Raw genomic sequence first — 15,627 nt, 5'->3', positions numbered from 1 at the left:
TATGTTGTGTTCATTGGGCAATGTTGGTGAACAATTGCCCTTGTATCATGTGCCAACAAGCTATGAACAACTTTATCAATTGCTCACCTATGCACTGGGTCAATAACAACCATGATCTTTGCTGGCGTAATATGAACAATATGATTGGTTCTAACCAACCAACATGCCCCGCTCATTGGTCTTTCATCTGGTTAGTTTGGTACATAACCATGAACAGCTACAATGGAAAAGCAAAAAGGCATTAATATGCAATGAAAATTGGTGTAACGTAATGACATTGCTCACCATGGTAAATAACATTTGTTTTTTTTAATTTCTTACTCCCATGTCGACGACAAATTGCACTCTTTTTTGTAGGTGCTTCAGTAGGCAAATCATTATGAGTATCATCAAGTTGGGATCCTACTGCGTCTCGATGATGATAAAAAGTTTCCCTAGTACCAATTACGGGTTGGGATTGAATGCGATAAAGAGAGGTTCCACTCGTACCACTTATGGCCTGGGAACGAGTACAGAGAGAAGAAGGTATGGTGTTATCCAGCCAAGGTCGCGGAGGATCAATGTTTCTTGGCTCTAATTGAGAAGCATCACTCCCGGTCGCACCACCCATAAAATGAGATTGTGTGCAAGAAAGATAAGTATGCCTTAAAATATCAGGCCTATTCCTCTCTTGACAAAAAGTAGGAAGAGCAGCTCCGATAGCAGATGTAGATCGTGACTAGGATGGCAGAAGCGGGATTCTTGTTGACACAAGAGGTCGTTTCCTTTTTTTGGCTAATCATTAGCATCTACACAACAAAAAAAAAAAAAAAAAAAAAAAAAAAAAAAACTAAGTTTAAGTTAAATGTAAATACATATATGCGGTGCATTGGAATTCATTGGTAAGAATAAAAATAAAAGACATTGACACATAAAAAATCCAAATAAAAAACTTTACTTCAATTTGTAGTGCACCCTAAGTTACAAGAGCCAAACAATAACATGCCCTGACCAAGAAAAAATCAGAACAAAAAGTAATGGTAGCCTAAAGGTCTTGAACCAAACTATAATTACACAATATGTTAAATAATTTGGTTATATCTTCATTGTTAAGCCTAGTTGCTTGTGGTTGTTGTTTCTACAAAATTATGGAGATGATCGTGAAAGCGAGAGAGATGATAGAGGCAAAGACGTGGATGAGAGTCAATTAAGAGTGCAAGAACCCTAATATATAAACCTAAGGATTTAGGATCATCAAAATTGTTTATGAGCGGGAAAGATCCTACCGAGTTGTTACAAGATAGGTTAGGATTGCCTTGGGGATTTGATAAGTTTGTTCTTATCACGTAGAGTTATTATCACTTTGCCAATGACACACTTTGTAACATCCCACATCGAGGGAGTGGATCCTGGAAGCCTTATATGTATATTCTCATCTCTAACTAGCACGAGGCCTTTTAGGAGCTCACTGGTTTCGGGTTCTATTGAAGCTCCAAAGTTAAGCGAGTTCGGGCGAGAGCATTCCCAGGATGGGTGACCTATTGGGAAGTTCTCATGTGAGTTCTCAGAAACAAAACTATGAGTGCGTGGTCGAGGCCCAAAGCAAACAATATCGTGTTACGACGAAGTCGAGCCCGAGATGTGGTAGGGGCTCGAGCCGGGTTGTGACACACTTCGTTGCCTCTCTTATCAATTTTCCAATGAAATACTTTGATGCCTCACATCGTTGACCAATATTTCAATAAAAGTTCCCACCAGAGTTTACCTGTCAAAACAAATTTGTCAGGGAAGCGAATTTACGCCTACAAAATAATCGTTGGCTAACGTTCTAATTTTCTCGGCTAAAATTAGTGTTGTAAATTGGTTCTAGCCCAAGTATTCAGCCGACAAATTAAAATTTTCGTCGAGAAAAGACTCTTGTGCCAACAAAATTTTGCTATGTCGGCTTATAATTTGTCGGCAAAATTATAATTTCTAGTAGTGATTTCAATGGAAGAATGTAAAACTTCCACCTTCACTAGAGAATACAAACAAAAACATGAAATTATAAATTTTTTAACATCTTAGAAGGTAGCCCCATTAGGGCAACTCCAATGAAAATATGCAAAACAGAAGATGCAAATTGACATTTTACTCTTCAGTGACATATTTTTTAGAATAATCCAATATGAAAATGTGTTTGATTTTACTCTCTATATATCTCTACATGTAACTTGTTTATGGTAGTTAGTACAAGGGTAATGTTAGGAAACCAAAATTTTAAATCAAATGATGTGTCATCAATAGGAAATAAGCACGTTAATCAACGCTTAAATAATTATCTAATCATCAACAATTAACCATATCATTTGGTTTTCAAATTTGGTTTAAAAATTTTGGTCTCCTTAACATTATCTTTTGTACAAATATGAACAAGTAGAAACTCATTACGATTTGTGAAAACCTTTGACAATCATGCAAACCCTAGGAGTATAGTATTTGTGGGACCATGATTTTTTAGGGTCGGTGTAACATCCCACATCGACAAAGGGAGTGATGTGCCTTATATGTACATGCTCACCTCCATATAGCACGAGGCATTTTGACAACTCACTGGCTTCGGGTTCCATCGGAACTCTGAAGTTAAGCGAGTTCGAGCGAGAGCATTCCCATGATGGGTGACCCACTAGGAAGTTCTTGTGTGAGTTCCCAAAAACAAAACCATGAAGGTGAGGCCCAAAGCGGACAATATCGTGCTACAGCGAAACCAGTCTGGGATGTGACAATCGGAGTCAGGCAAATCGAAAATCGAACACCTTAGTGGTCCAGTCATGGACTCAATTGATACAACAGTAGAGCTGCACATACAGAGCAGCAATGCCACCACCATCTAGTTATGGAGCAATGGGCGAAGTTCGACAACTTTGTTGAGATTAATCATTCTTGTTCCAGAAGATACGGAAACATAATCCAATAAGGAATCAACCAGGCTTCCTATATTCTTGGAATCCTTACAATCTAAGGATCGGCGCACCACAAGTAATCATATCCAAAGAGGATTCAATATATACTCCTAGATATCCTTGCGATTCTCCTGATTTAATACGGATTCCATATCCTAAAAGGACTCTATTTCAATTGGTATAAATACCCCCTTCTAGGAGTCATCTCTGGTAACGCAATTATCGCATACTTTCTTGCCTATTGCTTGAGTCTCACATATTTGCTTACTAACTAGATCGTTGAAGAGCCTTTGGTCAGCACACCCCGATCCTTGGCTGCTTATGGTTATTTATTTTTTTTTTTTAGGTTATCGTTGTGCATCTCTACCCTTCACGGTGGTGCGTGAATTTGGCTCCAATAATTGGTGCTTTCATTGAGAATGGACTCATATTTCTCTCTATCAAATCACTATACCACAAGTATGCTTGTAGAAGTAAGCTCTATTAACCCTAACGTTGAAATGGTGACAGGAGACAATCCAGTCCCTAGAGCCTCCATCACTCCCGCTGGGAATAATTTGATTCCCAACGTATTCACAACTCCTGGTCTGAGTAACCAAACCCATAACAATCATCACAGAGAACAACGAAGCTCCTGCGACTGGACCTCCCTACACCAAGGAACAGATTTAGGAGACTTTGCTAAAGATCAATGCCTCTGTTGATGAATTACAAAGACCTTATACAACATCTCAGGCAGGGAACCATGCAAACTTCATGGATTTTGAAAAACGGATAAAAGCTCTGGAAAACTTAAGCAGGACCAATTCTTGATTTCTTCTTTTAAACTTAATATTTTATGACTATCAAATGTTAATGCATAGTTGAGATTTATAATCAAATTCATCTTCACTATGCGTTAACATTCAACTATTCAAAGTGGAGATTTTAAAATGACGATGTGTGAGTTTCAAAAGGCAAAGTAGGATCAAAATCGAGTTTTATAGAATAAAATGAGATCAAAATCGAGTTCCAATGAGTGTAGCTAAAATAATCATGTCATATTACATTTTTACCCATCCATATTAGCAATTTAGTGACTATTCGACAGACGAAACAGAAACATGGCAAAGTGAGTTTAGTAAGTAGTGGTAACTTTTGAGTTACACAGAGTAAAGTGAAAATAAAATTGAGTTCCAGGTAACGAGATAAAAAAAGCCAAATTTTACTCCGTCTTTCAAGTAACACTGTAAAAGAAGCCAAAGGAAGGACAAGTAGATAGGGAGAGGCATGGAATGGAATGTTCCAAGGAATGTCTCTTTTATTTTATGTATTTCTAATGTCTTGATTTCCTCACAAACAAGACCGCATCCTTTGCTTCAAGTCCATCTCTCAATTTTTATTTCTTTGAAATTTTGGATTACACTCAGTAGACCTGGCATTCGTGTCGTGTTTCTCGTGTTCGTGTCGTTTTCGTGTCATACCCGATAGCTTAACGGGTCGTGTCGTGTAATACCCGTTAAAGTAAACGGGTAATATGACCCGACCCGAAATCAACCCGTTAATATGTTCAGGTAATATGACCCGACCCGTTACCCGTTAAGAAAAATATATTTTAAATCAATAAAAATGAAAATGAAAAACATAATTTGACCCCAAAAAAATGTAAAACATAATACTAAATCAGTATATGCATACTAAATTTCGGAGTTGACCCCTTAATGAAAGTTGTAAAGCTTTTTATTATGAGCGATTACATTTTTCACATTTCTACAATAATTATTATTAATTTTATTAATTTTTCACTAAAATAAATAACATTGTTCATGAGATTTGGAGAGTTTTAAAAATCTAAACGACCATGTAACCTTGCCAATGGAACTCAAAGCTTACATGTTATTCCTTTTACAAAATCCTCAATTTTCATAGATCATCATGATATAAGATTTTGTGGTATATATCCACTTCTGTAAGTATTTTAAATTGACGATCAAAATAGTTCATTGTATTCATATAGGATCAAGGAGTGTAGCTGTAAAAAATCATCAAAATCAGAGTTAAAATAACCGTTAAATCGTGATTTTTCGTTTATAACCGTCGAAACATTTTGTCTCGTTACTTGATCTCTGAATGTTTGTTTTTTGCAATTTTTGGCGTATGCGATCTCGAAGCATATATAAATAAGTTTGACGGTTGGATCGTTGAAATTAGTTTTGTAGGATGCATATCCCATCAAAACAATAAATTCACTAACATTTAAGAGTTTATTTATACTTTCATCAAGTATAACATAAGATTTTGTGGTATCCACTAGTGTAAATATTTCAAATTGAAGATCGAATTCATTCATTGTATTCATATAGGGTCAAGAAGTGTAGCTGTAAAAAATCATCAAAATCAGAGTTAAAATAACCGTTAAATCGTGATTTTTCATTTATAACCGTCGAAAAGTTTTGTCTCATTACTTGATCTTTGAATGTTTTTTTTTTTGCAATTTTTGGCGTATGCGATTTCGAAGCATATATAAATAAGTTTGACGGTTGGATCGTTGAAATTAGTTTTGTAGGATGCGTATCCCATCAAAACAATAAATTCACTAACATTTAAGAGTTTATTTATACTTTCATCAAGTATAACATAAGATTTTGTGGTATCCACTAGTGTAAATATTTTAAATTGAAGATCGAATTCATTCATTGTATTCATATAGGGTCAAGGAGTGTAGCTATAAAAAATCATCAAAATCGGAGTTAAAATAACCGTTAAATCATGATTTTTCATTTATAACCGTCGAAAAGTTTTGTCTCATTACTTGATCTCTGAATGTTTGTTTTTTGCAATTTTTGGCGTATGCGATCTCGAAGCATATATAAATAAGTTTGACGGTTGGATCGTTGAAATTAGTTTTGTAGGATGCGTATCCCATCAAAACAATAAATTCACTAACATTTAAGAGTTTATTTATACTTTCATCAAGTATAACATAAGATTTTGTGGTATCCACTAGTGTAAATATTTCAAATTGAAGATCGAATTCATTCATTGTATTCATATAGGGTCAAGAAGTGTAGCTGTAAAAAATCATCAAAATTAGAGTTAAAATAACCGTTAAATCATGATTTTTCGTTTATAACCGTTGAAAAGTTTTGTCTCGTTACTTGATCTCTAAATGTTTGTTTTTTTCAATTTTTGGCGTATGCGATCTCGAAGCATATATAAACAAGTTTGACGGTTAGATCGTTGAAATTAGTTTCGTAGGATGCGTATCCCATCAAAACGATAGATTCACTAACACTTAAGAGTTTATTTGTACTTTCATCAAGTATAACATAAAATTTTGTGGTATCCACTAGTGTAAATATTTTAAATTGAAGATCGAATTCATTCATTGTATTCATATAGGGTCAAGGAGTGTAGCTATAAAAAATCATCAAAATCAGAGTTAAAATAACCGTTAAATCGTGATGTTTCATTTATAACCGTCGAAAAGTTTTGTCTCATTACTTGATCTCTGAATGTTTGTTTTTTTCAATTTTTGGTGTATGCGATCTTGAAGCATATATAAACAAGTTTGACGGTTGGATCGTTGACATTAGTTTCGTAGGAAGCGTATTCCATCAAAACGATAGATTCACTAACACTTGAGAGTTTATTTATATTTTCATCAAGTATAACATAAAATTTTGTAGTATCCACTAGTGTAAATATTTTAAATTGAAGATCGAATTCATTCATTGTATTCATATAGGGTCAAGGAGTGTAGCTGTAAAAAATCATCAAAATTAGAGTTAAAATAACCGTTAAATCATGATTTTTCGTTTATAACCGTTGAAAAGTTTTGTCTCGTTACTTGATCTCTAAATGTTTGTTTTTTTCAATTTTTGGCGTATGCGATCTCGAAGCATATATAAACAAGTTTGACGGTTAGATCGTTGAAATTAGTTTCGTAGGATGCGTATCCCATCAAAACGATAGATTCACTAACACTTAAGAGTTTATTTATACTTTCATTAAGTATAACATAAGATTTTGTGGTGTCCACTAGTATAAATATTTTAAATTGAAGATCGAATTCATTCATTGTATTCATACAGGGTCAAGGAGTGTAGCTGTAAAAAATCATCAAAATCAGAGTTAAAATAACCGTTAAATCGTGATTTTTCGTTTATAATCGTCAAAATTTTTTGTCTCGTTACTTGATCTCTGAATGTTTGTTTTTTGCAATTTTTGGTGTATGCGATATCGAAGCATATATAAACAAGTTTGACGGTTGGATCATTGAAATTAGTTTTGTAAGATGCGTATCCCATCAAAATGATAAATTCACTAACACTTGAGAGTTTATTTATACTTTTATCAAGTATAACATAAGATTTTGTGGTATCCACCAATGTAAATATTTTAAATTGAAGATCGAATTCATTCATTATATTCATATAGGGTCAAAGAGTATAGCTGTAAAAAATCATCAAAATCAGAGTTAAAACAACCGTTAAATCGTGATTTTTCGTTTATAACCGTTGAAAAGTTTTGTCTCATTTCTTGATCTCTGAATATTTTTTTTTCTTTCAAATTTTGGCGTATGCGATCTCGAAGCATATATAAACAAGTTTGACGGTTGGATCATTGAAATTTGTTTCATAGGATGCGTATCCCATCAAAACGATACATTAACTAACACTTAGAGTTTCTTTGGGTTAAATATTAGGCGGGAAATGGATGGATATAGGCTGCAAAATTTCCCAAACATTAGGCGGGAAATGGATGAAACTCTTGAAATATTAGGCGGGAAATTAATTATTATAATTTTTTTATGTGTTTGGTATTTTTATATTGCTTGATATTTTTATTTTTAATGTGTTTTATGATTTTTAATCTCAATCTTTGCCTATAATATACTATAAAAATAAATAAATAAATAAAACTTAAAATTTAAAGTTTACATAGAATAATAATTAACAAACAATATATACATATTCATTATATCTATTGCATTTTATAGTAAGTTTTTTTTAGTAGTTTAAAAAATTAAAATCATCAAAATAGCATTTTTCTTATCGTGTCGAAACAGGTTACCCGCGTGTCACTCTCGTGTAAACCTGTTAAGGACCCGTTATTAACGGGTTATTATCGTGTGACCCGATAATGACCCGATTAGTTATCGTGTTGACCCGAAACCCGTTATTTTCGTGTCGTTTACGTGTCGTGTTAACGGATCGTGTAAGAAATTGCCAGGTCTAACACTCAGCCATAGCTGAAACTTGAAGAAGTGGTGTGCAAAAAGGAATTGGTAAACAAATATGCCAAGTGAGTTGCTAAAGCTACGTTTTTTACTTTCTTTTCTCGATTTATGAGTTATTTTCTAATTCTCCCGCATCATACTTGTTGCTTGATGCTTGCATGGTCGGAATTGGGACCTAGCCACACATACCCCAATGCCTAATGGACGTCAAAACACAACTAACTAAGACGAAACTGATATCATGATCCCACGTCTCTGGAACCTCTAACGCAAGTTCGGGACATCAGAGCTCGTGACAGTTGCACATGTGTCACGACGCTCAGGACCGAGCTTGCAATCGGATGTCCGGGACCATCCCTAGACCTGAAGACTCAACATCTGAGATCGGACTTATGACCTGAGGCCCAATAGTAGACTTGGTACCTGGTGACACAAGGACATGATACCCAAGACAACGGTGGGTACGAGTTGCCCCAAGAATCCATGGTACAAGAGCTAGGGATTGATGCCCATGACCGTGCCCAAGTATCCGAATCCTTAGGTCGAACCCAAGCACCAGACACCTAGAACTACCTTGGTGCCCAACGCCTGAGACCGGGGCTCGGGAACTTGCCACCCATTAGCAGACTAGAAGACGCAAGTCCTCCCCTTTCTGGCCTCAGCTACTTGAACAGAGATTGAGCAAACAGCCGGTTCGATCCCTGCTAGAAAGAATCACGAAAAGCAAGTTGGTATTCAACCATAGATAGCGGTAGCATACAACTCAAAAATCTCGAGCTCATGCTATGCATCCCATACTGAAACTACTCATAAATCATGTTCCCATTCTACCATAGATTCATAGCATTCCATTCCAACAGCCTAAATAGATAACTGTACAGATAGGGAAGGATTAAGTTAACTAAATACGCTAAAAAGGAGGGCTACACATAGAGAGGAAGAAAAGGACAGTGATGAAGCACTAAGCTCCATCAAAATTCTTGTGTTAGCACTGAGGGGCTCCCGAAAGTATGGGACCCCCGACTAATGACCCATGCCTACCCAAGGCGGGAATGCTGAGGGAGCGGCGTTTTCTAAATTTCATATTGCCAGAGCACGGTACTGGAAGCTCATTCTTCTCAATAAACAAAGAAGAGTATGGGCATAATGGTTCAGAAAATGACTCGGATCTAGTTCTGTGGAAGAGATCCAGGTTCTGGCGATACTTATCCCCTTCTTTATCGGCTGATTGATCCTCCGGAACAGGGAAAATTTTATGATTGGCTCCCCGATCATCACTTCCGAACCAGTATCCATTCTCCTGCACGTCCTGCATTGCTAGGTCATCGTACTCATCATCCGTTTTTGTAGACTCCTCGTCCACCGACCCTATCTGCACAATAGTAAAAAGTTTAAAGTAAACAATTAATTCATGAAAAAGTAAAATCCAAACTCTCATCTGATCTAACCAGGATGAACAAGTTTAAATATCCTCATTTAAGATCAGAAGTTTTGTATCATATATCACATATACATATACATTTATACATGTAAGTAAGGACCTTTATTATGACGTAAAAATAGCAACGATCATAATATATTTGATGTGAGTTGATGAATTTTCAATTATTGTCAAGACCTCTTAGGGTTCTAATATAACCTAATAAGAATTTCTAACAAACCAACTCATACCTCTTCATACAACTGTCTGTCTCCATCATCACTGAGTTCTTCATCACTGCCTGCTTCAGCCTCTTCATCAACCTCTTCGTCGCTTCCATGCACTGAATTGTCCTCTTTCAGCTGAAGGGGAGGAAAACAATGAGAAATCCAAGAAAAAAAGACTAAACTGAACTGATCATTTGAATCTTATTTGTCAACACAGTTAAATTGTTGACCTATGTCACTAATTTCTACGATGACTCATCCGCTGATTTAGATAACTTGTTAAGCAAATCTCAACTTACACGGTGTAAATTACCTACTTAAGAAAACTGATATAGGAGAGACTCGGAAAATTCAAATTGGTGCTATAAGTACCTGTTTGGCAGGTCTCTCTGACATCCGTGGCGAGCTGCAGCAGGAAGAGGGAATACTTCTTCCAATCTCAGTTCCCTCACCCCTCGACTCATCCACACTTCCAGCACAACTCGGACCACCATCACTGGGCCAAGCGCTGATCCCATAGAGACCAAACTGAAGATTCACTTGCTCTGCGGTTCCAATCTCCATCTCAGTCCCATGGCAATATATAGGCTTCCCATTACTATCAACTGAATCAACAGGCCAGGCCTTTGCCACAGATCCATCAGTATTTACAAGAGCCATCAGATGCCTAGACGACCCTTTTCTCTGGATCAACTGAAACATCCCCTTAGAACTCAAAGAATTGGCTGCACACTGGTTTCTGTACTCCTCATCCACTACAGTAACTGTGTTTCTTGTGGGATCATAAAGGTGCTCCCCTGCTTCACGCCTACGGAGGCAGCTAAAGACCGTTGCATGGATAGCTGCCACACTCTTGTCAACATTTGTATTGTTAATTTTGGGGACAAGATGCTTGTCAGCTCGCTTACAGAGATATTCTTGGATTGTCCTGATGTTACGAATATACTTCACATACTTGTTCTTTGTTGGGTCCAGTGTCATATACTTTGCACGGACAGCAAACCGTTCCATGTGTTTGTCCTCATTTGTGATGTATATCATGAATGGAATGATCGAAGGGTGTTTCTTCATAAGCCCCATCTGGAATAAAAATAATTATTTTGAGATGGAAAGGCAACTAAATATAACATCGAAACAACATAGGGAAAGATCATTATAGATACATACCACAAAATTAAGGCTCAAGTGAACACCTTCCACAATAACTGATTCTCTTCGTTCCTCCCACGCAGTGATAAGTCGATCAAGACTGTCAATCACCATCTCACTTTGAGCCTTAAATCCTTCAACAGCCAACTGCTTTGCACTGATCAATTCAGCAGTACTCGAACCGATGTCTGACAATCGGGTATCAGATTTCCCAGAGGAAGAGCCATCAGGCATTCCATCTTTGGGAAGTGAGCGTGGAGTTCCAGCCAATTTTTTGGCTTTCTTTTTAGCTTTGGATTCTGCAACAGCCACTGGATCCAGACACTCCCCTGCATGATAGGTTGAAGCCCATAGCAGAGGGTTTTCTTTTTCATCTACAAAGCTCCTCATCATATGCCGAATTGAGTCAGTAGATATCACAGTTGTAATTCCCAATCTGCTACCCTGCAAGACTTTATGGATTACACTCAAAACGAATACATACCCATAACAGAAAATAAAACTTACATCATACAACACTTAAATGCTACAGACAATAAAAAAACGTAGTAAAAGCACATCATTACAACACTTAAAGACTACAGAAAACCCAAAAGGAAATAATGAAAACAAATAACTAGTGAATTCAAATACCAGCAATGAGGACAAAGTAGATTTTCCACAGCCACTAGTGCCACACAACAGTACAATCACGGATTCCTTCCTTTCCCTGATTCTGCAAGGAGATAATTATCCAAATAAAAATTAGGAAACAAGCAGAAATTCTAACTCAAATGATTGCAACAAAATTGATAATGACTCCACATCACAAGGTCATACGGCAAGACAGAATATTTCCTTTCAAAATCCCAATATTTACAATGATGTTCATCTTCCTATTCCGGCTGCATTACTAAAACCCCTCCATAAATAATCTAGAACTCAAATGATTGGTGCACCACAAAACTAACCAATTATTATGCCACTGGTCCAAAAAAAAAAGAGTTCAAAAATATCATTGTTACTATACAGGTTCCAAAAGATTTCCGATAAATCTTATGGTAGTGTTACCGTAGAAATTTCCACTGTTACAACTTTTAAAAACATGTATATCCATATTTTATTCAAATGCACAATGTTGACACGGCAGGTGAATAAATAATCACAACATAAGCATGCCAGAAAAAGGTAAACTATTCACAGAAAGCAGTTTATTAATGCATGTACGTAAGTTCCATTTATTTCCAGTAAAGATAAAAGACTCTTCCGTACCTGCATGCCAAAGCTAAATCTGCCTGCTGGTTAGGACCAACATACTTGTACTCAGCCTGAGCATCACAAACAACATTTAAGAAGGTTTTTCTCCTAACCACAACAGTCGTGCGTGCTTTGTACAATTCAAATGGTACACTCTTGCTTCTGTCATCTTTCCCTGAACCCAAATGGTTGCAGGCCTCAGATTTACCGGGGGGAACATTTTCTGTTCCTTCCGGAAGCAAGACATTTGATGAACTCTCATTTCTTATCGATTCAAAAACCCGTTGGCTAATCTGATCAAAGAAAAATATGTCTGCCATTAGAGGTTAAATTTGTAAAGTAAAATAAAACATGGGAATCAGTCAAGTAAGAAGAAAACTTTTCAATACACCATCATCAGAAGACTGTTCTAATAATGAACCAAATGACCCACATGAACGCTAATTATATAAAAATAAAGACCATAACTACATCATAAGTTCATAACATAATAAGGAAATCACTTTGTAAGGAACTAAACTAAAGCGCCACTTGGTACTACGGTCTAGTGGTATTCCTCTTCACTTGTAAGTGAGAGGTCTTAGGTTCGATTCTTGCCGAAGGCAACATTATTGCTAGCCCATTGTAAGGCTAAGCCCCCCCCCCCCTCCCCCTTAGTGTAGATAATATTGTTTGTTCAAAAAAAAATAAAAAACTACAGCACCAAAGTTATTGTACAATACTGTTTACAAACTAACTACTGGAACAAAAAGCTGATTAGGGATAAAAATTTAATGATCCAATCAGTTAATGAAGACATCGCTAAAACAATGCATTCTTGAATAATGTCAAAACATAAAGCTCCATAGCCGAACAAATAAACCATATACAAGATTAATGGAAAGGGAATATACTAATATATTAAGACAAACACACCCAAAAGGATCTGCTCTGCACATTTCAATGCTTTAAAAAGCATGATCCATGAGATACCCACAGCAAGAGGAAACAAATGATAAAACAGCAAAGAACAGCATGGATTATATTTCAAACCAAAATAGAACATTTTTCAATCAAACCATTTACCCTCTCGCCTATTCCACTGTTTGCACATGTACGCAAAGTTCAAGGGAGTTCTCACACACAACAAACCTAAATGGAACTCCTATTCAGTTAAAATGGTTTCCACTCTCGCTTATTCCACACCACTTGGTACATAACCAAAGTTCAAGGGATTTCTCGCAAAAAACAAACCCTGCCCACTTTTACATCCAGATTGAATAAACCAGGAAATACATAAGAAAAATGAGGGGTCGTTCTAAACCAGGAAATTTCGAAATTAAAATTCATCTAGAATTGACATTAAACACCTTTATAAACCTCAACAGAGATTATTGGTCAAAACAGAGAGATCCATCAACTAACAAAATCAACTGTTAAAATGTAACTGCCCAAAGAACCAAAACTTAAGGAAAAAATAAAAAGTAAATGGAGAACAGGATGAGAAAATCATAAGTTAAGATTGTTCAGAAACAACAGTAATCAAATCCTCTACCAGAAGAATAATTTTTCACAGGTCAAGTTGAAGGCGATGCAAGAACAACATAACGGTCACAGCCCACCTTTTTAAGAGCAAATTAATCTGTGATAATGACATTCTACCCCAAACTATGACTCATAAGGATGACTTTATAGAACGCCAATTGTGCAACCAAGACTAATTCACCGACCAAACGTCTTCCGATAAGCATTTGTTGACCCGAAACTTAAATAATTCTTTCACCTAGAACACGTAACACCACCATGTAACATTCAAGACTTTAAAAATTGCAAAATTCATCAAAATTTCAGAGCACATTACATGCAAACCCAGATCAGCCCCCAAAACCAATAAATTCAATAACAAATCCACAACAAAAACACAACCCAAAAGCCAAAAAGTTCTAAAATTTCACGGAAATTCGAAATTCGAAAACTTTTTCGATACCTTGAAGGCGTGGCGGGGCTTGCAGCCCATGAGTTGCAGAGAGCTTTGCAAAACAGGACGAGTATACCGAAAGGACTCCTTCCCTTTCTCTCTCTTGCCCTCATCGTCCACCACCACTATGTACAGAACCTTCGCCGCCTCAGCCATCTCTGCAAAAATTCAAAAAGTCGAAAAAATTAATTTCAAATTACCGAAAACAAAATCACCAAAATCGAAATGCGTATATCAAAATTCAAAAGTTGACACGGCAATGATGAACCCGTGACGATGTGATGTTGCGAGCACGTGCAAAACATGAAAGGGATGTGTACAGAGAAAACTGGATGCAATGCCGATGAGAGAGAGAATTTGAAGGCAATGTGAAGGGAGAAAGAGAGAGAAACGAAGGCAATGTGAGGAGAGAGAGAGAGAGGGGGGGGGACCTGGAAGCCGGTGATTTGGAAGAGCGAGGAGGAAGACGACGAGAGCTGTATTACCAGTGTGATGAGGGTTTGGGATGACGATCCGCCATTATCAAGAGCGCGATCTCGGCGTTTTACTGTGTCTCGGCACTCTCCACCTGCCCTGCCCTCCACGCAGCGCACGCAGCAACCCTCCACGAGTCCCACTCTCTCTCTCAAGGACGCACACTTTCTCTCTCTAAAAACTCCAAAACCTCTCTCTCAACTCACCACTCACCACTCACCACTTTGCAAGGTGGAATGACGATACTGGGCTCCGGTCGGTGCGAGAATTTCAAGTCCTTCGAATCGATATTTATAGGGTGGGAGCGTGGGCCCGGGAGCGGAGGTCTCAAGCAGGTGTGAAAAGGGTTAAATTTGGGGAACGGTGGGGTGATCTGCGGAGACGAGGGTGTTATTGAGGTGGAGGACATGGTCCACAAGGACAAAGAAGGAAAAGGACTTCAGACAAATTTTTTAATTTTTAATTTTTTCTTTTTCTTTTCTTTATGTTTTTCGTTATTTTTTCTTTTAGTAGTAGTAGAAAGTAGTAGTAGAAGGAGAAAGAATTGAAATTATTTTGTTTTTTTCTAATTTTAAGTTTTTTTGAAAAATTCGTTTAGTAACTGCACTTAGTTTTCGATTGAAAACTGAAACCTAAAAACTAAAAACCAAATTTTTAAAACTGAAAAAAAAAATTAAAACCAAAATGGTTATCAAATGATCTATTTAAAATTAATTTTGGTTTCTAATTTTAATTTCCCGACTTTCCATAACTGATAATATTTCTTCTTAGGTTTTTTTTTGTTAAAAAAAACTTGTCAAAACTGTTAATCAATCCAGTGAAATCAACGCAACCGAAAACGTGCACTTAAACGTTAATTGAACTTGTTTACCAAAAAAGAAAGGAGAATAGTCATTGGTCTGCAAACTTAACTCAAATTACCATTTGTGAAGTTTTTGAAAAGAAAAGGTAACAAAGTTGGAGCCCACAAAAACATCGGGTATGACAGTGGAGTAAAATATCAGACCAATTGCTAGTTGGTC

At 36.7% G+C, this 15,627-nt stretch overlaps 1 protein-coding gene across 4 annotated transcripts; it reads right to left on the bottom strand.

Annotated features, from left to right (window-relative positions):
* Positions 1 to 8,946: 8,946 nt before the first annotated feature.
* Positions 8,947 to 14,970, bottom strand: LOC137742638 (P-loop NTPase domain-containing protein LPA1 homolog 1). 4 transcript variants are annotated; one of them, XM_068482558.2, is made up of 8 exons: positions 14,563 to 14,970; positions 14,141 to 14,289; positions 12,190 to 12,467; positions 11,572 to 11,653; positions 10,957 to 11,382; positions 10,162 to 10,869; positions 9,814 to 9,924; positions 8,947 to 9,514 (listed from the first exon to the last, which is right to left on the bottom strand). In XM_068482558.2, exons 2-8 carry the CDS (start codon positions 14,285 to 14,287, stop codon positions 9,128 to 9,130), a joined length of 2,139 nt encoding a protein of 712 aa, XP_068338659.2. In that variant the 5' UTR covers positions 14,288 to 14,289; positions 14,563 to 14,970; the 3' UTR covers positions 8,947 to 9,127. The 4 variants fall into 4 exon arrangements, with proteins under 4 accessions (XP_068338659.2, XP_068338660.2, XP_068338661.2 ...); XM_068482559.2 differs by having other exon boundaries at positions 14,617 to 14,868; XM_068482560.2 differs by having other exon boundaries at positions 14,826 to 14,863.
* Positions 14,971 to 15,627: the final 657 nt, after the last annotated feature.

Source organism: Pyrus communis, chromosome 11 (assembly GCF_041283825.1).
Source record: "Pyrus communis isolate YQ-2024b chromosome 11, ASM4128382v1, whole genome shotgun sequence".
Taxonomy (NCBI): Eukaryota; Viridiplantae; Streptophyta; class Magnoliopsida; order Rosales; family Rosaceae; genus Pyrus; species Pyrus communis.
The sequence above is the reverse complement of the archived record's forward strand: the minus strand, read 5'-3'. Positions and strand labels throughout refer to the sequence as shown.